Source organism: Balearica regulorum, chromosome 3 (genome assembly GCF_011004875.1).
Source record: "Balearica regulorum gibbericeps isolate bBalReg1 chromosome 3, bBalReg1.pri, whole genome shotgun sequence".
NCBI classification, from domain to species: Eukaryota; Metazoa; Chordata; class Aves; order Gruiformes; family Gruidae; genus Balearica; species Balearica regulorum.
Window position 1 is genome coordinate 86,679,118 of NC_046186.1, and position 26,856 is coordinate 86,705,973.

Consider the following 26,856-nt stretch of genomic DNA (forward strand, 5'->3'; position numbering starts at 1 on the left):
ATCTGGGGAATTTAATTCTCAAAAGAAATATAACACTGATGCATTAAGTTCACAATTTGAGCAGTTGCACATGGAAGGCTGATGCAATTACCTGTAACATCAGCTCACAGTCATCTCTTCCAACAAAAATCATTTCTCGTGGCAGCCTATGGCGGGTGCCTCCACTGCTCACCAAAAACCAGGATGTTAAGCTCATTTTCTGCTTAGCTGATAAATCCTTGGCAAAGCTACGTCATCCTGCAGCAAGAAAGAAAGAGAAACAGAAAAATGCATTTTAGTTATTTTTAGCTACAGTTCCTGCTCAGCAAACACCATGAGCAGAATACAAAAAGCCTCTGAAAATACAGCATTCTCAATAGCATGTACTGAATCCAGTAATCACAGGAAAAGACAGGCTCCAGATTTACATAGTCTGAGACTTCATGCAACTAGGCAAATTTAATCCAAGGTAAACTTCTTCAAAATGAACAAGCAGCTAATTAATACCAAAGTCATATGTTAAATTGTCAGAAAGCTTTTAACATTTGACCTCTTATTATCAAGATAATTGATACATTAATGCTTCACTATCACAACCAATAAACAATATGGCAAACATTCACAAAATACAGCAAGTAAGTTGCAAGTGTGTCATTACATTTTCCTGTGAAAAACCCCTACCTCATTTGGTTTTAAGCTCAGGTACTCTGTAAAGCACCAAGTGAAAGTGTAAATTAAAGGAAGTTTTGCTCCTTATTTAACATTAGATTTTCTCAATAGAACTTTTATCTTGGAAATTTAACAGCGTACATTTAGACCTGTACACACAGCAAAGCAAAATGAACAATTTAGAAGTTATTTACAAGTAATAAAACTGAAAGCAGAGTTCCTACAAAACTTTACCTTAATTTTCCAATAAACAACATGACATACACATACTTACACAGCAAAAAACACAACTGTTTAAAATGACAAAAAATACAAAAGAAAACAAAACTTGAAAACTGGAAAAAATCTTTCAGGAAAATTTCTTTACATAATACAGCCTGCTTGACACTGGACAAAAATATGATTAAAAGCACTCTCCAGAGTAATTCAATGGTCAATACTTGGAAAAGCCTTTAAGAAGTATTCCAAGTCTTAAGAAAAAGTAAGCCAAAGCAATCATTTCATTCATTCATTACCATTCTCTATTCACTAAAAGAGAAGCTAAAGAAAATAAAAAGCAACCAGTCTGCATTCTTCTCCGTACAAAATAGCTGGAATTTCTCTTCTATTTGTATGTCATTTAGTGAAATTATGCAAGGGTAGCAAATGTACTGTAAGTAGACATAAGCCTGTAACAGACTTGAGCATAATCTGCATAATAACAAGAATACAGCAAGGTTCTCAAAACCAAGACTAACATGTAAGCACTAAGACGACAATGCCGGCACTGCTCCATTAGTCAAACTACAATCAAGGAGAGACACACAAATTAAGAAAGTTAGAGAGAGGACTGAGTTAGGTCAAAACTGCATCTGAAAATGACATTTACAGACATTTACAAAACAGCAAGTCAAAAGCATACCATGGCAGGTGCTAAAATGAACCAGCAGAGCTGTCAACTCATTTAAAGAAAAAAAAACAATTTGAATAGAAGAAATTAGAAAGATTTAATGTGCTGAAAATTTACTTAAAAAAAAAAAAAGTATGTATTATAACAAAGTGTTCTCTTATACAGTGATATCTAGAATAGGATTATCTTTCCATAGCTGTATCATAAGACATTCCTGAAATGAAACTTATGTCCACTTAATGTTCTCCAACTCAATGGAAGAAGTGATACAGCATCTCTATTATACTTTATTCATAGAAAATAAAAACATTACAAATTAAATCTATAATAATAACTTGCTGAAATAAAATTTAAAGACCTCTAGTTACCAAATAAGTGTTTTCATAATTGAAACAGTTTATTCAGCACCTTTGAAGGAAATTAACATTTGTATTTTTAATTTAACCTAGTTTAAATCTAGAAGATAAACTAGGTCAATCAAATGACATTTTTCCATTCCTTTTAAGACAGGAAAAGCAAGTATCAAAAAATGGCTAGCCATTTTAACAAGTAAATTAAATGGATGTTTGACAGCAAGCATGTGTTCAATATCAAAGCTCCTCATTCCATCTATATTTTACTGCCTTTTAAATCTCCCATCTGCTTCTCATAACAACATTTACACCATTTGGCCTTCCTGCTCTAACTGAAAATTCATATGAAAATTTCCAAGAGGATAGAAACTGTTTGAAAAATTTCTTAGTCAAACACTAGTTTACATAGGTAGACTGTCAATAAAGGACAAAAAACTATTTTTTGTTTATAAAACAGACAAGTAGGTCAACAACTACTGAGCTAGAAAAAAAAACCCAAAACTCCAAACCTCCCACAAATGACAAAGCCTGACAACAAACAGATTAAATTAAGCTATCTGAAATAATTTCCTAAAACATATTATACAGAGCAATCATTGCCACAGAGCTTGGCAGCACATTTGTAGTTAAAAGCCCATCACCATTTCTACCTAAGTTAATAATGTTGTTCTTTTCAAACAGTGCTGTCTCAACTGCAACGAATCATCAGCCTAGATACATATTTTATTTTAAAGTATTCTTTAGAATAAACCAATGCCTTTGATCAAAACTGTGCTGAAATTCTGCATAGCAAAACTGGCTGAAAACAGGATACAGAAGCAACAGTTACTTAATATCAGAACAAAAAAGTGCATTAAAAATTTGATATGAAACTGCACACTTATATAGACAGTATACAGACAATTACATTGCACCCCAAAAACTTCATAAAAGCTAGCAATATTTTTAATACACTGCTGTATTAAGAACTCTGGCTGTAGTATTCTGAACAATACAAGGATGAAAGATTGTTCAGTCTCTAGGAGATACCAAATTAAATTACTATATGACAGGTGCAAAAGCATCATCAGAAGTGGATCTTTGCACAGTGTAAATTTAGGTCATGATAATTCTTGCAATGAAATGTTATGGTTACTAAAAGGTTACACTGGGTTCAAAAATCAGTAAACATTCATGGAAGAAAAAAATATCATGCCTATTAAATGCAATGACCCCACTTACAGCTCAGGAACTGCATGCACTGTTCATTTTGAGAGGCTTGGAGCATGCTCTAGTGAGGTTTCATTTGGTATCATCCTAGTTAATAACCTCTTTTCCTTACCAAGCCTTTGTTTATGGGGAACAGGATACTGTCCCAGATGGCCCTGTCTTATTAACCAGTACAGACTACACTTTTTAGATGAAGTATTTACCAAAAATATTATGATTTCTTCTATAGAAAAATGAATTTTAAATGTTTTATCATTGAGTCTTTCTTAATATGGCGGTATTGTGTAATCTTTAAACAAACTAGTAAACATTTCATCATTAAGACTTGATCATTCAAAGCAATACTTCATTCTAGATACATGGAAGTCAGCTCCCGAGACATCTATTGTAACTGCAAAAGGTTTCTTTTTCTGCAGAAAAAACAGCATTTAATGGTGAAGGACTATGAATTTCAAAAGGCAGTAACCAGTGTGTAATGAACACATGGGTAATAAGTCATTTGAAACAGATGATGCAGCAACAGGGAAATTGGCTGCATCATCCCTGTAAATATAATTCAGTCCTAAGAACTGAAGCCCTGCATTATGTAGCCAAAAGATGGGTGTAACCAATTTCAAATATGTCTAGAGAAACACTGCCAAGATTATACTTTTATACAGTAATGTTATTGTAAGCAAAAATCCTTAATAATCTCACATTTGAGCAATCTACAGTCTACATTTTTGTATTTGCCTGTAAGTGAAAACAGCCAACTGTTTTCTCCAACTAAACCATTTGCAAGTATTGAGATGCTGATCCTACAGAGAAACAAAAAGCTATGTTTAAAATTTAAGCTAAACCTAATATATGCCTGAAATTCCAACTTTTAAGCACCACAGTCCTCCATATTAAGACTGAAAACAGTATAATTTTAATGGTACACAATTATTCTATTATTGTACAACAAATTTTACTGAAGAATATTTTAAAATAACATTAAAAAAACCCCTGCATCAAGCTGAGACACAGTGTGATGATAATATGTTGCCCATTATTTGCCTTTGTAAGTTCCTGTTTCCAGCTGCTAAAAATTTTGCTAAAATTAGGTTTACCTTCTCATACAATTGCCTAGGATATTTGGGGAAGCTTCAGAAGAAATGACTCAAACATTTCTGAAGCAAAATTAAAGGTACTAACATACAATATTTTCCTCTAACAAAAATTATAAGTAGTACCTCACATATTCAAATTGGTAACTGAAATGTGACAGGGGCCCTTTGTATCAGTTTGTACATTTTACTATGGTTCTTCTGTAAATCTATCCAAATACAGATAAGCAATAGGCTTTTGAAAACTTTCCGTGTATATAAGTTCAATAAGTACAAAGATAAATTCTCTCAACTTATCTGTCTACACAGAACAACATACTCCACAATTTGCTTTAACTACCCACTTTTAATGTTACAGTGCATATTTCCCCAGTACTCCCAATTCATCCAGGTGCCAGCAGAGAACAAACATAAGGGCAGAAGACCCAGAAGGAGAGAACACTACCACACTCGGACAAGACATTTGACCTGGAGCAGACTCTGCAAAGAGGAATCAAGGCAGGCAAACATCAGGTGTAAGCCATGACAAGGGAGCAATCAGAATTAAGAGAGCACTAATGGAGCCAGTAATGACTGGAGAAGACCTGAAGTTACAAAGAAATGCTGTCAGCAAACAATGCCCACTGGAAAAATGCCTACCATGCCTGCTTTATTGACTATCCAATGTAATTAAGGACACTAGTGCCAGTAGTTCTATTTTTGACTAAAATGGAGAAATCTATGCTACAGAAAGGAGAAAAGTGAAGGTAATTCCAACCCTGAGAAGATTTTAATATCAATTATATTGATACAGTAATCTATAAAGATAATTGATTTAGATCTAGGAAGTTATAATATAGACAATAATATTGTCTATTCTGTAAAACACTATGAAGTTGGGCAGTATCACAAGCAGTGTTCCGTGTGCAATCATAATTAACCTACTTACACACGTGCATTAGAAAATAACCTTTAACTACATCACCACATAATATTTTAACCAGGACTCTACCTCATTCAGGTTAAAACAAAAAGCTTAACCATCAATCAATCAGTATTTTTCTCCTCTCCCCATCAACTGAATATCCTGTGCCTTATTTATTGCACATCACTAAAAATCTTTTGTGAATTATTAACTTCCTACTGACTTTATCTGCTATGCTCATCACCACAGCATGAGAAATTCGTTAACACTTATGGTAAAATCTCCACAAAATCTCTATAAATGGTTTACTATAAATGCGGAACTGTAGAGAGCACTTTTTAACACTACAGTATCTTAGTCTTGAATATTTAAGTTCCAAAACCATCTGCATATCATCTTGAAGTACCTAGTTTTACACAATACTACAGGTGTTCAAATGGTTTCATTTATTTCTGTTACAACACTGAATGCCTAATTCTTTTGCAAGTAAGGTTAAAGCCACATGTAGGGTAGCTAGAAAATTAAGACCACCTTTCCAAAGAATAGGTATATGGCTCATCTGCCATCATAGGGACTAAAAATACAAGAAAATACTTCATGCTCTAGGGTAGCTTCTAAATGTTTTAGACATGAAACTATCCTTGGTGCTTTCATAATCCCCTGCTTCTTTCACTACTCACATTGCTGTCATCCCAGAAAAGGGGACAGAGTGCTCCACAGACAACAGTCTCCTGACTGAAACTATTCTCACAAATTCCTAGGGCTAGTCCATCAAGTGAATTTGTTAATAAAGTGGGTATCTTATGCAGGAAAAAACAAACAAACAACAAAAAAAAAGCAAAAAGATGGATGGCTGAAGAACCTTTCATTGGAAACTGGAATTCAATCCACATAAGCCATCCTTCATGCCATAGTAGTGTGCAATGTTGCTCCTCAAGCAACATGGGATACAGCTATGAAAGTTTAGTGCAGTGAAAAGACACTACCCACGTAATGCTTTGCTCAAGTAAAGCTGGATGAAGTTGTCAAGTGACAATACTTTTCACTTTGAGACTTAGGTTATGTCACAACATTATCCATAGAGGTTAATAAAAATATACCCTCAAAAGGCTTTAAAAATAATAAAAAATGAAATCAATGGAAGCATGAATAAGGTAAATTACACATAAAAACATTGTAACTCTTCATCAACATCCCCAAGAGAAGATGAGCTCGCATACATAGGAAAACTGACCAAAAAAAATCCTAGATTTTCAGCAGTTGTCTAACAAGCTAGAATTGCTATTCACCTGAACGCATTCCCCTAGAAACATTCAAATGCTATATACAGCCCTGAACAAGACACTGTTCCCATTTGCAACGATATAAAGAAATATTGCTATTAGTTATAAAGTTCATGAAAATTTCATGCAATTACTCCAGAGTTACACTGACATAACAGAACTGGATGGCAAGCATGCAAATAGGTAAAGTAGAAGAAAACAGGAAACACAAGGGAAGAAAAGTGAAGTGTCCATTCAACTGAACTTCCTTGCTCAAACGGGGAACAGGAGTACACTTAGGATGACTGTCCCTGTCACTAAACCAAAACACCTCATAAAAATCACAGTCCTCCTTGGTCTGTTGGCTTATCTCTTAAACTTAGTAAGGTTTAGCCAACAAGGCAGCTGAACGATAGCCTCGCATATTCATTCTGCTTCTGAAGTATTTGACCTGTTCCACCTTAGCTCAAATACCCAAATTTCTTGGGGAAAAAAAAAATTAGAAAATCATATTGAAGCCTTATACTACATCTAAAATATATAATTTTCAGTGTTCACCAAAAGATGTAGCCATGACTATACAGAACACTGAGAGCAAAGAAACTCTCTTAACCACTACCCAGCAAAATTGTTCTCTTCTCCTCTTTGCTAACCTCCTTGAATCTACAAAATCACCTGGGCCTTTTGTTTACAGAGAAAACCATTTACTTGCAACATCTGCTAGATCCAATATTTTAAAAAAAGATTTTTTAAAAAATTATTTTAAGCTTAAGAAGAAAAAAAAAACATAATAAAACATAGACCAGAAACAAAAAACGGAGCAATCAAATGCCTTTATAAAGCATCAGGAGATAGAATCATAGAATCATTTTGGTTGGAAAAGACCTTTAAGATCATCAAGTCCAACCGTTAACCTAGCACTGCCAAGATCAAGCTGAGTCATATCCCCTGCTTTTTTTTTTTATTAGTACACATCCAACCTTCATATATATGCACATTACCTATCGTAAAAGGCTAACTGAAACAAGAGTTAGAGTTCTACCAAATCAATAAAGCAACAGCAATGTATTTCTGTATTTCTCAGAGGGTCTCTGGCTAGAAGAGAAAGGAAGAGGAAGAAAAACAAATCAGAAAAAAAAGAGGGGAAAAAAAAAGCAAAGACATATACACCCACACCTACCACTTTACAACGATGAAGTGGAGGGTACAGTCTGGCAACCTGTCGATCTGGCCCTAGGGTCAGATTGTCACAGCAGACTCCTCAGCAGCATTTGTGGGAAGAAGCATTTCTTCCTCGCATTTTTCATTGCAAAAAGGCATAAAAGCCCTCTAGCTGGGAAATCTACTAAGGATAGACAGAAATTTTTCTTCTGCATTCAAAGAGTCTGAGATCTCTACAGAAGGGACGCAGATAATCTTCTTGCCCTACAGGTCGTCCCATGCATCTGATGGAGTAAGGACAAGAAAGCTGCGCAGGAGGCTGTTCCCCTGCCAGTCAGCAATTCTATCCTGTAACATGGCTACAGCTGTGGGGCTGCACAAGCATTCTTTCCCTCTGGTCCAGGTCAGAATTAGATCTACGTCTATTTTATTGCTGTGACACACAGGAATAGCTGTCAGAACAGCAACTGAAATAAACCCCTTTTTCTGCCAACAGTGCAGCTGCACTGAAAGTTGCTTGGGGTTTTGATTTTGAGGATAAGGGACATGACTTAAAAGACCATATCCTACTCCATTTTTGATGTAATAATGACCTAAAATAAAAAGCCCAAGTTCTTTACCTTTGCTATTATATCAATATCAACATAGAAATATTGCAAACAAATGTACAAAATAAGGCTTACCTGATCTAAGGCTACCAATCATTTGAGAGTCACAGTATGCAAAAAGATATTATTTGCATGAATAAACAATCAGGATGTTGACAAGAAACATGAAGTCCAACATTAAGACTTTCTACCAAATTTAAGCGAACTCACACAATTGAAACTAAATAATCTCCTGTTTAAAGCATCTAGGAAAGGGAAATTAAATGTTACCAGAATTATGAAGACAGCCATGCCTTTCTCTACCACAAAAGTCCATTTTCAAAAGAAAAAAAAAGGGGGGGGATTGAGAAGCTACCAAGGGAAAAAAAACCCCAACGCTCACAATTCCTGATAGAAGTTTGGAGATCAAATTGTATTAAGAACAGCAGATTGAAACAAAGACTTCATCAACTTGACAAAAAATAAAATACTAGGTTATCTTTACAGAGAATACAGAGAAATACGCAAATTCCTAAAAGACTGATTAGAAAAGTTTGCATGAGACTGGTACTGTAAATGGAAAGAAGTCCTACATAACAATCACAAGCCTTTGTATGCATATATAGTTGTTATAATAATTGGGGTACCTGAAGGTTACAAATTTTTTAAAGCTTTAAGGTATTCTCAGTCTAAACATTAGATTTCCAACTGTTAAAGGCATACTCAGTTATTAGCCACTAGGATAAAGCCATTAAGACTTAAAAAAAGTGATCCTATTTTATCCTTTGATAACAGACAAAAAGGATATTTTGCATTTCTCAAAGAAAATGGGCAGCTCATTTTGCATTCCTAATCTTAACATTCATAAGCAAAAAATAATTTCTCATGAATGTTCTTAGCAGCCTTCCTGCACTGAAAGGCAACGCTTCAAAAGCTGCTTTCAATAAAGAGTTAAAATAAAGAGTAATGACAGCTTATAAGAGTAGCTTAACTTATGATCAAACAGCCAAGTGTTCATATTTTGTCCATCACTCTCATTTAGATTAAGGAACTGGATAAAGGAAAATATTTTGAAGTTTTCCTATTTCACCATGATCAAACAGGGTCATCTACACAGAGATTAGCATACTGAGTATGCTAATAACATAGTACATTTCATAAGCATCCTTTAGAAATGATTGCGGCAAGCAGGCCAAAGAAACTGTAACCAAATTGTCTTTGGGAAAAAGCTTCCTTTAATGAAAGCTACAGAAATACTTCCTTCCCCCCTACTCCATATCAGACTATATTATCAAACTATACTATTGCCAAGATAAGCAAACGGGAAAATAAATGAACAAATACAAATCAGGCATTGCATTCAGGCAGAATGCAATCTTAAAGAAGTGGTCAAGTCCTCCTCTTCCACTTCCTATTCTCACAGCCTCCATTGTGGCATATTCCAAGTTATTTCGTAGGCTGTGTATAAAGAGGAGGTTTTATTTGCATTGGCCAAGTACTGACCACAGTCCTGAGCACTACTGAAAAGACAAACACTACTTTGCAGATAAAATTGGACCTCTTAACCTCCCAAGGGTAGTGATTTCACTTTCCCCAAAATTGTGAAATATATGGGGTTTATTCCATGTCCCAAGATACTAAGCAAGATTAAACTACATTCAAGGCAATGCAAATTTTTTGTTCTTTAATACATGGAATTATTTATTTTCTGAGTATGAAGATGAGTATATTCTCCAAAGAAAAACATGTATTTAAGTAATTTTAACATCTATCTTTCAGGTTTGAATTCTATTTTACTTCTTGACACAATACAGAAGTACATAGAACATGAAAGTGGAAATAACAGACAATGATTATTTAAATCAATGTCTCCACATCCATTCATAGTATTACAGATATAACTTGAAAAAGGTATTCAATTATTATTCTTTGCTACATCTCCACTGTAACATGAAAAACATTTATCATTCCAAGGTAGGCTCCATACAAAATATTTGATACATTCTACCCTCTCCCTTATGGAATGCTTTGGAGCTTTTTACAATTATTCTCAACAGCCAAGTCCACAGATGTATTTTTCTTGGAAATACACTAAGTTGTTTGTTCCAAGATCAGTAACACAGGCCCTACATGGGGAAAAAAAAAAAAAAAGTTGGATGTACTTATTTTACAAAACAACCAAAGGCTCAAAATTTTGCCTTACAGTTGTAAGTGATGTTTGCTCTAGGCAACCTTCACCGTCTGAAGACAGGGAGACTGCGCATGTGCATGCATGCACGCATAATAAAAGCCATTGATTCTGAATCATAATTACGTTGTGCTACATGGACATTCTGTAAAGTATTTACTGTCATGACAAACTTAAAACCAAAATTCTTTAAAAATTAGCTTGGTAGCTGTGATGTAAAGAGCTGTTTTCTTCACGTTTAACATTTTCCAATTTCAGACAATAACATGGGACTTGATTTTTAAGATCTTTTCCTGATGGGAAATCCTCTTCCTGGAGATTCATGTCAAAATAGAGTAGAACAAGGCTTAAAAGTCCTTGTATTTTAATTATTTGTTCAGTTCTTTAAATCACATCCCAAATCATTCAACAGAAACCTAGACTTGCAGTTTGGAGACTAGCATTTCTTTAATGACTGCATCTTTCCCATCTCTCTCCTTCCCATGAAATGAAACTGAAAGGTAACAAATACAACACAAACACTTTCTCAATGTATGATCACGTGAAAACAGCTGCCAAAAAGATAGTATCAATAATTTAACAAGACACAAAGCATGTTAAGACATTTGCACAAACAACAAGAATACCTATGGTTTTAATGAAAAATATTACTTATTCCAAAGATTTTAAACCAGTCTATAATTAGTACCTAGCAAATGGCTTCCCTAGAGAGAAGCTATTCCACATTTGCTTGCGGTGCCTACTCATTCTGTTCTTGTACGCAGCCAACAAACAGGAATATAGCTACCAGCATGATAAGTCTTAATTCTATTTCTTGCACGTGAAATTGTGACTATAAACTTTTAGAATTAACACATACAGTGAGTATGCAGCTTGACATCTTTATGCAAGATTTTGTTTGAGCAGGTATATTACACCCCCTCAACTAAATCATGATCAGAAGCCCTGATATATAAGTAGAATATTTTCCTTTATAAGCTGGTTTAAAAATGACTGGTGATAACTGATTTAAACTTGATTTGGTGCAACATCAGCATATGTTCTGCAGAATACTACAATGAAAATCTGATTAACTTTGGAACATTTGGAGACCACTGGAAAATATTTTTACTAGTATCATACTATAAATATTTTAAAAAGCTATTGATTGAATGTGAGTCTGTCTTTCAATAGAGAGAAATCTGGGATTCAAGTACTTTTAAGGGAAGAAACCTATAGACATTTTTCTATGCAAGTTCAATAATTTTGTTGCCTTAAAAAAAAAAAAAAAAAGGGAAGAGATGTGAAAGGGAAGGCTAAATGGGAAGATCTCTGAACTCCACACACACTGCTCCAGGCACGGAACCAAACAAGAGGAAGTGGTATTATAAGCCCATCCACAAAAAGGGATTGAGTCATCCCTTTCAGTAGCACTTTAGTGAACATGTTTGGGGTTTTGGTTTTCATTTTTTTCAAAACTACCCACAGTTACTACAAAAGTTACTCATTTTATGTCTCCAACAAAACGATCCGACTAGGAACTTAGTTACGCTCAGCTGCATAAAAAGTAAAAGGCACATTAAGCCACACTGACCATGCTGCTGCAATAAAGAAATAGTCTTCTGGTTTACCAAAAATATTTTAAATCACCTTAACATGGAACTAAATGTGGACAAAAGCATATGAAGTTGATTAAGACAGATCATCATCAGTTCCCTTTTTAAAGGCTGGAACAATTCACATCCTCTGTCCTTTAAATTACGTTTCCATGGTATAGAAGCTATTATCACTATTGGTACCCACTAAGTAACACTTCTGATAATACCTAACATCTTAGAATAAATTAGTGCTGCATTTCTATGTTTGTTTATTTTGACTTGGCTCTTCCTGGACTTTATTTCTTGTATATTTCCTACTGAAAAGATGGTATTTACTTCTCACATACTAGACTAATATTATCTCTTGCTTAATCCAAAATAGCCCAGTTGTAGCCTTCACTTTATTTCCCCAGACATATTTTTTAAAAGACATATTTTTATTTCAAGCAAGAGCACATTTTTTTTTTTAAACAAATTATTTACATTTTTTAAACTGTATTCTTCTGCCACACAGTTGGTAATTAAAGCTCTTATTGAAACCATTTTAGTTGCTTGACAAAGTGGAGCTCTTTTTCTGCCCATAGTTCCTCCTAACAGCAAGCTTTAGAGAGCTGGAGATTTCAGAGACACAAAGCTCCTAAAAGTTTTGGGAGAACGGAGGGCTGAGCAGAACAAGTTCAAAAGAGTAAGTCCATCATCCCACTGGCAGAAACACTGCACTACAAGTTCGACAGTTCCCAGCTCCTCACAGCCTGCTGGCTGACCTGCGCTCACACCGCTCCTCTGTGCTCTGCCTTTGTAGGGTATTTGCCATTCAGGTTGTTTTCCCCACAGAACATTGCTCATTCCCAACCAAGCAGGCAGGCAAGAGCGAGCACATGCGCATGCTGAGGTTCAGCACAGTTTGGGATACAGGACACATTCCTGGGAAACCAGACATTACTTGTTCTCCTGCATATGTTTTTCACTCCATTATATAGGATTGTTTTACTTTGAATCAAAAGCAAAGTGCTTTCCCAATGTTGCCAGAAATTCAGAAGTGCTTTTTTTTTTTCCCTTTTGCTTTGGATGTATGTGCCATGTACAAGTTGGAGGGAGGGAGAGAGAAAATAGAAACATGTTCCCTGCACTTGGTCCACAAGATAAGCACGTTGAGGGCCATCCCATCCAGGCACACAAGCATTTTTAACAGAATGAGTGCATTCTCATCTCGTGGTATTGCAAGTATAAACACACAAGCACCATAACGTATTAAACAAAAGATGTTTCAATAAAGCTCTATCCATGTCAGCCAATACATCCATAAAAGTCAAGCTCCAAAGTTAGGAAGAGCTGCTCTAGAATATACAGTAAGTACCAATCTGCAATCTTCTGCAGACAGAAAGCAGTTGAAATTGTAAAGAATACTGAACAACCATAGACAAAATAGTTGTCCTTTAATATATGTATTTTAATTCTAAGTAGTTAGAAAACAACAGAGCCCCAAAGACTGACTTTTATTCCCACTTTTTCCTCAAGTTCATAGTGCTTTTCAAATGTTTTTGCAAGTTTGATTCAGAGAGAAAGAAAACACATTTTCAAATCTTTCCACCACTTTTAATATCTGAAAAGGTGATAAAATCCCAGTGTACACATTATATTCAGCATTTATAATGAGATTGGAGCAGCCTGTGCCCGAAGTTTTACTGGCTGAAATGGAGAAGTTGGCAGCTTAAATAAATTTAAAAATCTAAATATAGGAACAGTTTACTGGACAGCAATATGGGATGCGAATTTATAGCGTGGCACCTCTTCCTTATCAGCAGCTCCTGCATCCACACTTCCACTGCAACAAATCTCAAGTAACCTACTTTGTGTGAACTGCTTTATGTTCCTTGCATGTGCCACACAGTAGGAGTTACTATGGAAAGTTAAATACATACAAAGCTAATACATGCTTTGTATACCTCTTGCTTGCATGTCTAGAACTTCACTGTATTGACTTATTTTCAACTTTAATGTTAAAGACTCAAATGACAAGCAAATGAGCAGTTTTAACCTTTGTCACGTAAATGTTAAACTGAAGCTGTGATTCCACACCTGACAAAGCCAGTCTCACCGCTGTCAGGATGCCAACCCTCTTGCCCTGCCCCAGCCACAAAGCGCAGACTGCTCCTTTGCCTTGGCTGCAGGACTCACGTGGCTGAGCTGAGCTATTTCAGCAGGTTCAACTAGTGACAGACTTGCTTGTGTACTCTTCTCCACTCCCACAAACAAATGAATGGTTCTCAGAAACCAACACACACAATCTAGCACCAAAGCGAAAGGAGTGAGGCTGTGCAGCTAGGGGTGGGAGAAAAAGGAAGAACAGGGCAGGACGAGGAGAAGCCAGCAGCCAGTTTTGCTTAGGCTGCTATGAGAACACAGGTCAATTACACCAAATCCACCCAAGCCTCACAGGACTTCTTATATCTAGACAAGTCTATAGTAACCATAAGAATATTAATTAGAAAGAAAAAAAGGAAGAATTCCTATGGAAATAACTATACAAATAAAACAATACACAGACATCTTCGAATATTTTTTTTTAAGGCCATGGCATTGTCCCCCAAAAAGCACAATAGATAAAAATAGTAAGGCATAATGCTTTTCTTGGTGTTGGAATGAAAATGCACCAAGGGAAAGACCCACAAAACACAGAAACTCAAGGATCTTAATCTGCTAAATCTAGTCTTCTTTCAACGTGCTGTTTGAAGTAATTTATGAATTGCACTAAAAATAACAGTATGTTTGGTTTGTTGGGTTTTTTTACTAAATCAAAGGTTTCAATTTGCCTCAACTGGGCAAGGAATGACTCAGGACTTCCTGGTTCACTGTTATGTATTGATACGGATATTTCAGCTTTTTTTTTTTTTTCCTGCCACCTTACAAAGGACTTTACTATGTGCTATAGGCTGCCCAGGCAACATAAAAATGAGTTCACCCTATCAGTCATTTAAGTAAATACCCAGTAATATTAACTGGACCAACTGAAAATGGTTATTGTGTAGGGTACAGGTAAATAGAATTAGAGACCATGAAAGCAATATCAGAAGCCAGAGCAGAAAAAACCCGTCTTGCTTCTTAACAAACTAGAGCTTAAGGCATGATGAATGAAAACATCAAAACATTTCTACTACCTGCGGGTACTGAAATGTGATTTTGACATTAGGAACTGAAGTTGTTGGATAATTTAGTTCTCAGTTCTGTTACAAACTCTGACCTCCTCAAAGCAAGTAACGAGGCAGCAGTTCGGAACACTTGCAACAATAATCCTGCAAGAGAACAAGGCAAACCAGATTCTGGAGTGTTGCTATTTGCAGTTTTGCAACACAACACCTGAACATGTTTAACTTTGATAGTTGAAGTTGCCAATACAGTATGCTAAGGAAAATGCAATCAGCCCACAAAAAATGGAAAAAAGCAAGAGGGTGTGTTTGTTTAAAGAAAGCTAGAAAAAATACACATGCAGTATGCAAGACAATTGTATGTGATTTAGAAGTTGCAAATACTGAAGAAAGAAGTATTTATTCTAGGAAAAAAGAAAAAGACACTTGGATAATGCCAAGCAATAAATTCTTATAACAAGCTAAAGAATATAATTCAATAGCATTATATTGGGCCTTGCACTGTTGTGTAAAAAAAGATCCTGCCATACATAGAAGTCATTGGCAGTACCTGAAGATTCACTGACTTCACCAAGACCTGGGGCGGACAGACAACTTACTCATGCTCAAGGAAGTAAAAAAAAATTAAAATTTTGAATGAGAAAAAGAGCCAACAAAACAAACAGGGTATGAAGATTCAGCACAAAATAAATTCCATCTGACAAACTATGATTAATAGAAACAACAATACATCTGTGATGGCTACTATGTTTCAAATACTGTTATTGCCAAACTTTAAAAAGAAAAGTTTGTGACAACTCTGGACTTTCAAGTGATTGACTCAAGCTATATTCAAGCTTAAGTTCAGCCTGGCATTTTTTGTGTGAATATTTTTTTTTTAAATGGTTTTGTTTGCTGTGTTGGTTTGTTGGTTTTGCTTGGGCTTTTTTTTTTTTTTTCAATATACCTACTGACTATATCCAGCTACTCCTTTTCACTAATATTAGTTCTCTACCAACAACACTTTTTTTTGTGTTCTCCAAACAGGAAGAAAACTGAAAAGAACAAAGCCATGCAGTATCATCTATAGAAGAGGAAGGAAAAAAAAAATTTAAAAAAAATTAGCATGTTCATCAGAAGCCCCTCTGCAGCTGCCCTTAAAACAAGTGGACACGATTCTCTAAATTAGGAACCTGTTTTCAACAGATGAAAAACAGCCATATGCTTCCATTCTTCAACTGGCATTTCAGACCTTTATGAATTTGCACCTCTTCTTGATATGCTACATAAGATATATCTGTAGAACTGTATTGGGCATGCAATTGCACCTCTCAAAAGAGCACTCAAAGAAAAAGTAACATACAGGATTCCTTGCAATATTTAGAAATGCAACTGGTCTACAAAGCGATCACAAAGTATATTTAGAAGCTAATGAATTAAGACTTGATTAATTAAAAATATGCTACAGAATTTGTGATCCAAATGGTAACAGTTAAAACTAAAAACATTTATTTTAACAAACAGGCATGAATTATGACAGACTTATAACTAATTAATTTCACTAAGGTTGCTAAAGATTCAAGTTAGTGTAGACTTTGCCAAAATAAAGGCACTACCCAATCATCTCCAGTATAGCCCAATAAAATAATTAGCATGATGTTTGGAGGACTATTAGAGCGTGGTGACTGAGCAGCATTTAGAAGAAAAATAATTTTTGAACAAGACCTTTTATTAAGTTTATCAGCAAAAACTGTAACAGTAAAACAAACACAAGATGACCACAGAGGCCAATATGATCTGTAACATGAAAATACTGTAATTTCCATAACTCATATATCAACCAGTTGTGATTATTATTCAAAACTGTCCGCTAATCCAAAAGTTAAACAAAAAGAAGTTCTCATTTCTCAGTGGTTCCTCAATGGCTTCCTGTATAATTTCTGCTGACAATTCAAAAAAGATTTGTAACAGCCAGTTTCACAGTCAACTTAAAGCTAAAATTAAAGCTGTGTTTTTGACTTGTGAATCACCTCAACAAGCAGTTCTTACAGGAAGGGTTTGATCCTCATATTACAGGACTAACCCCTTTGGAAACCAAGTACAATAAAAAGAAAACATGATCATTTAAAGAAAGGAGAGATGGATGAGCAGAAATATAATATTCATTAACCTCACCAACCTGGGGTGGATTTTTGTAACAACAAAAATATGTGGGAAATCAAGATTTTAATTATTAAGCTGGTATACAGCTGAACATGTATAAGAAATGAAGGTCTGAAAAACATAAAAGGCCATTTTTACTGAATTGCCTTTTCAGTACATATCTGAAGAAATGCAAATCAAGTGGAAGGAATAATCCTTAATAGAAACTACACCTGACTCAAAAGTTCCAAGCAGAAAATACATGGAGACTAGCAATGCCTTCGCAGAAAATACCATATACGCTTGCACCTTTCTTATCTCTGCCTTGGCATCGCATTACAGCTATTCTTGGAGAAAAGATGCTGGGTTTGATTCAGAGCAAAAGTCCATTCTATGTGGTCATTCTCACATTCTTAGGAAAATTACGAGGAGAAAAAAAAATTAAGTGAAACTACAATATTACCCATTAAATGTCTTCTATTTAGCAAATTAAATTATAAACTTCAGTAGAGTAATTCCTGACATCAAGGTTCCTGCAATGATATAGTTCCACAGGACTAGACAATCAGTTTAACTCATGGGGGAGTGGGGTGGGGTGGGGGGTGGAGGGGAGAGAAGGTGAGATTAATGAAAGCAAGAAAAGTGTATATTCATGAGAGAACAGAAAAAGTATCACGACATTCCAACTTCCTGCATTCTTCTTCCTAATCTTGAAATGTAATCCACAACAAGACGGCAAATAAGAGATAATTGAAGAGGCTTTGGTTTTAAACACAGAACAGAACGCATATTTAGATGGCCAAATATTTGCAATTCAATAGAAAGATCATCAACAAAATTATCTAAGCATGTCATTTTGAGGGAAAAGCCGTAAGTACATCTGATTTAATGCATTCAGTGTATTGCTACTTTCAGACCATAATGGTTACCTAATGGATTGATTACAAGTTCTTCATGCAATACCACAGCTGAAGACTAACAAAATACCCTGTGCACAAAGAAGTATCTTGGAAATGCCAGGGAGTGGCACCACTTCTGTTATTATTGTTCTGAAAAGCTCAATAATTGCAGTTCTTCCTGGAAAGAAACAAAATGAACAGAACCAGAAACTCATTTGGAATGAGGTACAAAATAAGATGAGATCTGGAAGGCTCATCACACAGACAGTAGAAGATTCAGCTATTTGTCAAGAACAACACCCTCTTAGTTTCATGGAAAAGATCAGAATATAAAACATCTTCATTCACAAGAATGGAAACAAGTAAACAGAGGACCCTATTACAAAAACGCCAATCCTTGCAAAAGACACAGCAGAACAAACTGAAGAAGCTAGACTGCAAGAGAGCTGCAGTAGTTGGACCTGAATCAGCTCACTAAGCCCACCAGTGGATGATGTGGGAGCTCTAAAAAGCACCTAGCTAAGGAAAAGTCTGTTTTTCAATAACAATTTCTAAGACAAGAAAAAGAGGAGAAACGAAGTTGACAAATATGTCAGGCTTACATGGGAAAAAACTATCATGTTTTACTAAGTATTCTATTTAGGGGATGAAGAGAGAAAAGATGCTTCATATCTCTGTTTTGAATGAATAAAAACAATTTCTCTAACCACATAGCAAATAGTACTTTGTCTATAATTCACAAAAATCACACACTTCAAAATTAGTAACTAGGCAAGAAAAAACTATGCAAATATTTGAAAACTTACAGCCTTAAATTCTTTGAAAGAGAAGACACCAATATTAGCCTGGCACAAAAATCCTGCTTTTCCTTATACAAAGGCCACACCACTTTGCAGAATCACTTCTCCCTCTTTTCATAGCTACTTTGCAGAGAAACATTTTTTTCTTTCAGTGATACGTTCTCAATGTTTAGTCTGTGGATATTTTACATATCAAGGACAGTAAGTAAAGGCTGACAATAAAAACAAAACCAGTATCTTAATTATTTTGTTTTCTTGGATTTATATTTAACACACCCCCTTTCTGACCACAGTAGTCTACAGCAGCATGGGGACAGCCAGATAGGACAGCTAAGGAGACCAAATATATCTCTACCACTGGAAAAGGAAGTATTCCCTTCTTCTAGGCTTGACACTGCTGTCCTTGTTCTGGCACTCATCTGACCACACAATAACACAATTCAATTTGTTAACCCAAGAGAGGAGGGGAAAAAAATTCAAACAAAACAAAAAGAAAAGAAATAGTTTTCTGCTGCATTAGTCAAGTGAATCAACTTCTCATGTACTTAGAAAAGTATTAGAGCCACTGCGTCAGAGCAGTACAGCAATGTTGTACCAAAACCCAAGAGTGGCTAACTGGGACTACTCCATGCAGAAGCATCAAGATGTAAGAACTGCTAGTCGGTTTCTTTAACACCCACCTACTTACTTCCTATCCACCATCTAAAAGCCTGCATACTACACTTCAACTTCAGTGATGCGGCACTGAGTACTTTCCCAAACACAGGTATCCCTCTCTGAAATCAAATTATGCCAGTGATCTACTAAAATATCTTTGTGGATTTTATTTGAAACTTCTAGGACAAGCTGCTTTTGACATAGTACACGATTTAAAAAAAAAAAAAAGTTAATTTAAAATACATGGGGTTTTTTTAAAGATCAAGCAAAATTTAAATTTAAAAGGTCATTCTAACTAAAAGCGTGCCTGTAAAATAAAAACAGTCTCCCAGCTTTTTGGAGGTAGAGTGGGAGAAACTAAACTACAAGAGAACCAAGTATTTGCAATTTATTTAAATATTTTTATGCATGTATGTACAACAGACAAGATACTTGTTTAAACAACTTTGTGTAGTTTGTACTCTCTTCCCACCCTCACTTCAATGTGTTATGTTACAGTTTAAGTCATATGACCACATACTGTTTTTCCCCAGGACATCTTCCTCATTCAATGCACTGGACAGACTCTGATCCAGGAAAGCATTAGCATTGTGCACTGAAGGAAGCTGCTCCCTGTAGACCAGTCTACTGAAAATGCGTAGACGTACAATGATCAATACTATAACAGAAGAAGCACAGGCGTTCAGTAAGAGCATTATAATCCTCACAGACAATGAAAGACCCCCACAGGCTCACTCAGCATAGTGAAGATGCATATCTTAGCAAAGATACACGTATCTAACGCTAGCTCCCAGCTAGCAAATTTGAAGCTCCATCTCGCAGTAACAAAGAACTTTATTTTCTCCAATTTCAGTCTCCTGGTCACAACCATATCAATTTTTACTACATTATGTAGCATGTTCTTCAAAGAGGGGAAAGTGCATGCCATTGTGTCCTTTTACCACCTCACAAGTGCTAGAAGCAGATATGAAAACTTCTGCAAGTAAATTCTGCTATCCTCACGGATTCAATGCCCGACACCCCTGTTCAAAATTTTCTAAAGGAAAACCAGAATTTCACAGATTTTCTTGGCTTTCTAGCTAAAGTAAAAACAATCTGTCTTACCTCAGTTCCATTCTGCCTGCAAAGCTAAGAGATGTAGTGCTGACATGGAAATCGTCAGTTTAGGAGACTCAAGAAAATACTATGTTATCAATATACTTTAAAGACCTTTTTCCTTCAAGAACTGGAAACGGTACTTCAATTTCTGCACCTACTCATGCCTCAGATTTCATTCCAGTCACTCAAGGAAGCTCCCTAGTTCCCATCTATGAGTGAACATATACTTTTCCAGTTCACTTACGAGCCAGAAAAGAACCTGGTTATGAATGTTATCAACAGAATTGTTTAAAAATTCTGTCTGCCAAGCCTGTTACAGCTGATGAAGCAAGAACCCATTCTTCTTTGCAAAAGTCAGTTAGAACAGATATGGGAAGTAGTCACCTGTCAGGAAAAAAAAAATGCTGTACCATGATAAAGTAAGTTTGGTCACAACTTTCATGTCAAAATGTTTCTCTTAAAAACATTTTATTTTTTTAATCTGATCCATTACAAATAACTTTTTGATTCTTGAAATTTTGACAAAATTCCTCAGCTACACTAATCTATTCAGCCAGCTTTCCTGACCTCCTTCAGGCAAAAAAAATCTACTGCAACAACAAAACATTTACATGAAAGTGACAGAGTGTTTAAAAAATTAATAATCAAAGAGTGAGGGGAGAGTCTTTCTGGTATTTACGTTTAACTTATCTTCCCTGTTAAATAAAATTTAAAGTTGAGGAGCTTCCATACTCACAGAGTTCAGTTCCAGTAAGACAGACTTCTCTGCATCTGGACTTAAAGTAACTCCCAGAGGAAATTAATCATAGGAAATCACAGCATATTTAATCATGTCTTAGTTGAGTTTACAAAAACTATCCTGTCCCACATATCATTTTACACAGGCAAACCCTGTCACAATGTCTTCAATGGCATTCCAAAGGAGAAAATATGATCATCACAGTGCTAGAACAGGCTTCATTCTTTCAAAGTAGTTGAATATTTTATGAGTAGCTTTGCTTTCACTGGGAAGAAAATAATTTCTTCAAAGTGCAGATCAGTGGATGCTATCTGTAATCTCTTGTCATAAGAACGCAATTCTTATGTATCTTCAACTCATCAGCATAGCATCAACATCTCATTTTTTCCATAAAGCCGTAAGAACAGATGGACTAATTGTCAGCTCATCTCAAAAATGCCTAAAATAACGCCCCAAAAGCTGGCAACCGGCGCACACCATCCCCACTCCTGTCGCCAGTGGGCTCCCCCGGGCCGGTACCCACAACCTACTGCACCCAACGGGCATCGCGCGCGCGCTTCGCCCAACCGTCGCCGGCTCGCGGGAGACGCACGGGATGCACCGGGAAGCCAGCCTGAGGAGAGAGCGCGCGCGCCCCCTCCCTCGCGTCGCCTCCCCTCCCCTCCCCTGCCGCCTGCAGCCGGCGGCGCGCGCAGGAGCTGAGGGCGGAGGAGGGCTCCGCCGCCCGCCCCGACGCCAGCTTCCTCTGCTGCAACACGCTTTTCTGCTCGAAAACCGCCATCGGGTTTTTGTTAGCTCAGTAACCCGTTCGTTTCCACGCCAGAAAGACAAAGTGGGCCCGGCGCTGCTTCTCGCCACCGGGAACAAAAAAGGTTATTTTGTGTTTGTTTGGTTTCCCGGGAAGAGCCTCAAGAAAAAAAAAAAAGAAAAAAAAACCCAACATTGCGTCTTCAGGAGAGTATTTTTGAATGCAAAAGACACGCATATTCATGGAATGAAAATACGCAATAAGAGAAGAGGCAAACCCAACTGGTTTTCTCCATCATCCCTCTCAGAAGACGCTATTTTAAGGGGACGGGGGGAAACCGCATCTCAAGCGAACGGCATCAGTGATTTTTAAATCTGGAGAAATACGCCACCTCCAGCCCCGGGGCAGTTTGTGAAAAAGGGGGCAACCGAAAAAAAAAATAAAAATTAAATTCCACCTCTGGAAACGCCTGCTCGAGTCACGGAAAGCTGCCTGCGGGAGGCAAAGGCAGGCTGCGAAGCCCCGGTGCCCGCGCTGCGGGCGGCCGGGGGTGGGTGTGCCGGCGGCGTCGTCCCCGGCCGGACGCCCATCGGGCGGCGGGGCGGAAAGGGGCAGGGAGATGCGGGCAGCGGGATCTGGCAGTGTCGTTCGCATCCAGTCAGTGCCAACGCTCCTCGGGCAGCGGGCGGCGGCAACCCCCGCCACCAGCCCCGCCGCGTTTACGAGGGGGGAAGGAAGGCGGGCGCGGAGCAGCCTCCGGACCCAGCGGGGACGGGGGAGGGGGAGCGAGCTGTGTCCGGACCGCGCTACCGTGCCCTCCGCCGGGCGCAGCCCCCGCCGCACGACGCCGGGGTCCGGCAGGCGAAGGCCGCCTGATACAATAGGCACCGGGCGAACGGTGGGGCGGACAAACGGCGCGACCCCGGCCCCTCTCGCCGTCACGACTCCCGCCCGACCCACGGCCAGGGCGGCAGCATCCTCACTCACCCCTTCGAGGAGGCTCGCCGCGCCAGGGAGGGGCCGTCCCTAGTGGTGGTGCCGCCGGTGCTCACTGAGCCGGCATCCCCGCGGGGCGGGGGCGGGGCGCTCCGGTCGGTGTCCCTGTGGCAACGGCTCCAACGTTATTCCCTGCACATAGCGGCTAACGGGCAGAGTGGGGCAAGGCACTGCGCAGGCGCTGCCCGAGCTCACACAATACGGGGGGGGCAGGGGAGAGCAGTGCGCAGGCGTCAAGGGCTGAGCGGCGGAGGGACCGAGCTGCGCCTGCGCCAGCTTCAAACAATAGCTTTCTCCGCTCCCACCACCGGGCGGCTCCTGCGCATGCGCACGCGATGGCGGGAGGTAAACACCGCTTCCCACTCCTTTCTCCCTCAGCCATGACTGGACCTGCGCTACACCCGGCCGCTGCGGGCCCGAGGACGTAGGCGGAAGAGCTGTACTGTGCGCAGGCGCGAATGCAGTCTTAACCCACAACAAAAGGGAAAGAAGGGGCTGCTACCATTCTCCTCCCGCCACCGGGCGTGGGAGATGTGTGGCCAGCGGGGACTCCACCTCCCAAGGCGCACAGCGCGGCGCGCTGCATGCTGGGACCTGTAGTTTTTCTGGCCGCGTTCCCGCCCGCCGCGTAGCTGGCGGGCGTGGCGGGTCCCGAGCGTCGCCACGCTCAGCTGTGGTGGAGGGGAGGCCGGTAGCGGGTAGCAACGGCCGACGCTGAGGAGCCGGAGGGGGTCCCCGCACGCATTGTGGGAGTTGTGGTTCTTCCAGGAGCCTGCGGCGGTTGCGGAGCGCGGGAAGGCAGAGCGGGTCGAACTACTGTCACCCACCCCGGCAGCCGGCGGCGTCCTCATGCGGGCGCCCCGCGGGGAGCCCGCCCTGGAAGAGTCCCTGGAGCGGTACCAGAGGCGCCTCCGAGGTGAGCGGGCGCCTCCGCGGCAGAGTGGCGCGGGGTGAGGGCGGGCTGCTTCTCCCGCCGGCCGCTCTCTCCTCAGCCGCTGCCCGGTTCTGCTGGGGGGCTCCGCCGTAGCCGCCTGTCCCCTACCCCGCTGAGCGCCTGCGGGCGGGGAGCGTTTCGGCGTCCACGCGCGGTGTTGCGGGGAGCCGGGGGCCGCGGGGGCCGGGCCGTCCCGCCGCTCTCCGGGGCGGCCGGGCTGAGGCAGCGCGGCCCGCCCCGCTCTTAGTGCAGTTGGCGGCGAGAGTGAAGTTGCTTCTGGTCCTCCCTAAACCCGATCGCTGGTGCGGTTAATACCATCGCACGTAGTTGTGTGACCATAGCTTGGCTTTGGTGGGGCCGCTGCCTCTTTTGGTGGGGGTTTTTTGTCCGTGTCAGAGTTGTAGCTGTCGTTGAAACATCAAATTCTAGACAGGTGGTAAAGAAGGGGGCGTGAATTGACTGTTAGAGTGATTATTTCCTACATCATAAACCGTTTTCATACCTGTCTTCTTATCCAAGAAGCATTGTATATAGCCTGACAGAGAGCACCTTAGTCTCTTGGCTATGACATCGGGGCTTTACCAGCCTTTGGACTGTCTCTGACTAATTAAAGTAAGTATTCAAATTCTCAAGAGAGTCGATAATTTGTGGGTATGTCACCCCACATGGTGCTCACATACCATGTGTTGCGAGGCTGATGAATTAAATGCATAGTTACAATATAGGAAAAGTCATTGCAAAAAGATAAAACAATGGAAATATTTTTAAATAGCTGCTTGATTCTTAGCAAGTATTTTATATTTCCTTCTCAAAATAGCATCAGCTCTTTGCACTGAGGATGGATTTTTTTGTTGTTGTTCCAGAAGATAGAACCTTGAAGAATCATCTCTGTTTACTTCTCCTGCAGATTAAGTGGGCATGTTGATGCTGCTTGGTACTTGCAGGTAGAACAGCTAAAATAACAAATATCAGAGCATCCGTTGAATGCGTAGAGTTCCTTTTGTGATATGTAAAAACAATGAATAAAATCCTAGTAATTGCTCTACAATAGACAGGGGTAATCTTAGTACTTTATAATGTTTACTTTTTCTGGGGTGAGTATGGAAAACCACTAGATAATTTTTCTGTACTGGATTTGGACTTTCATGGGGGCAAAGGGTTTCTGCTATGACTTTTACTGACAAAGGAGGAGTGATAGGATTTTAAAACTGTGGTTGAACACATATGATTTTTCTGCTTAATAAATCTTCTATTGGCAATACCTTTCTGCTTCAAGGCACTGTTGTCACTCACAGAGGCATAGCTTTGTTTAGAAAGGCCACACTTTAAGGAGTTTTGTTCATTTCTGCTGCACTAGTGTAGGCATAAGTACAAGCTCAGCCAATATGTTTAAAGTTTGGTGTATTTCACAATACGTTTAGAGTGTTTGTGATTATCTTTTAGGAAGAATATTGTTTCAGACTTGTTTGCTTGCTTTTATGCAGATCTGGGAAGGGGCTACGCTGTTCCTGAAACGCTTTATAAATTCATGTTTTCCTTCTGTGATAGCTCAGTGGTTGGACCTGCCTTTTCATTTTAGGCAATGAACTGTTAGCTTATTTTTATTATGTTGAGTTTTCTGCCAGTTTAGTAAACAGCACTGGCTCACTTTCAGGCCAGAGTCAGTATAAGAGCAGGAGCAAACCACCCTTTTTAGGTACAGTGCCTAATATAGGCATCTTGTAAATCTACCCTAAGAAAATGTGGAAATTGCATTCTGTATTTCACTGCATTACCAGGTGCAGTGTCCCGTGTAATTTCAGAGAATGCAAGCTATAAGAGGAACAGATGAAAATATAAGACTTCTACAAATAAAGTTTCGTTTTGTGGCTGCTTTACGTGACTCCAAAAATAAAGTAGGAGAGATGTGAAGTCAAAGCTGTCCTAGGAAAAATAAGTATATGGCCCAGTTACCAGCTCTCCAAGTTAGCTGTGACACTTAAGCAGCTAAGAATTAAATTGTAAATGATAATATATAATGGTAAATTTTTTGGGTTAAGCTTTTTTGTTTATTTATTTTATTGTTTCTAAGTGTTCTGCTACACAGAGCACATAATGTTCATTTAAGGATGGTGAAGCTCTCAGAAAGAACAGGGAAATGCTTGGAGTTTCGTACATGTAAGGATCTCTAGACCTTAGGCATGTCCTTTATGCTCTGCAGAAAGGGCTGGTTTAGGAACTCATGATGATGAATGCTGCAGCTCTAGGGAACAGTTTCTTCTTAAAGATCATAATTTGATACTTTCAGTCTCACAGCTGCTATGTAGTATGTTAGTAGCATGGTAGCATACCTGTGTTTGACACATCAGAATGGTAAGTAAAGTAAATTCCAAGAGTGTGCAAAACACAGTGATACCCCAGAAGAGGTACCTGATGTACTATTTTAGATTTCTAAGTGTCAATAGAAACAAAGTAAAAAATTATATGCTTTTGGACTGTAAAATTTTCTTTAAATAGGCATCATCTTTCTGTTTTCACTAACCGGTCTAATTTTCTGTTTTGTCAGTTATTGTTTCACATAAATTCTACAGGTTTTTTGTTTGGTTTTTTTTAAGACGTAAAGAATCAGTGTAATTCCTTCTTCTCTAACTTTCTAGGGCTGTTTTCTGATTGGGAACCATGGGATATCAGAAAATGACCTGTTAGTTGAATTTATAGTCAGTAACTTCTAGTCATCTTCCTATAAGCATTATTAGAACTGCACCGTTAACTTTAGATTACAGACTTAGAGCAACTTTTTCATACACTTGTAGTTTATTTTCTTCAATTTATGGTGCTTAACACTTCTACCAGCTGGAGTTATTTTCCATGTC

At 38.7% G+C, this 26,856-nt stretch overlaps 2 protein-coding genes across 11 annotated transcripts in view; one reads left to right on the top strand and one right to left on the bottom strand.

Annotated features, from left to right (window-relative positions):
• The window catches only part of CEP170 (centrosomal protein 170), a 98,463-nt gene extending 75,241 nt beyond the window's left edge, over positions 1-23,222 (bottom strand). For 7 of the 9 annotated variants that reach the window (XM_075748806.1, XM_075748805.1, XM_075748800.1 and 4 more), the window contains exons 1-2: positions 23,062-23,203; positions 92-237 (exon numbers count right to left, since the gene is read on the bottom strand). In XM_075748806.1, coding sequence (XP_075604921.1) covers positions 92-196 — 105 coding nt within the window. In that variant the 5' untranslated portion in view covers positions 197-237; positions 23,062-23,203. Of the gene's footprint in view, positions 1-91; positions 238-21,856; positions 21,935-23,061 lie in introns of those variants that run through there. The other 2 variants (XM_075748802.1, XM_075748799.1) reach the window with 2 other exon arrangements.
• A 194-nt stretch (positions 23,223-23,416) lies between these two features.
• The window catches only part of SDCCAG8 (SHH signaling and ciliogenesis regulator SDCCAG8), a 111,643-nt gene continuing 108,203 nt past the window's right edge, over positions 23,417-26,856 (top strand). Inside the window, exon 1 of one of the 2 annotated variants that reach the window (XM_075748815.1) lies at positions 23,417-23,986. In XM_075748815.1, coding sequence (XP_075604930.1) covers positions 23,920-23,986 — 67 coding nt within the window. In that variant the 5' untranslated portion in view covers positions 23,417-23,919. The remainder of the gene's footprint in view (positions 23,987-26,856) is intronic. The other variant, XM_075748814.1, reaches the window with a different exon arrangement.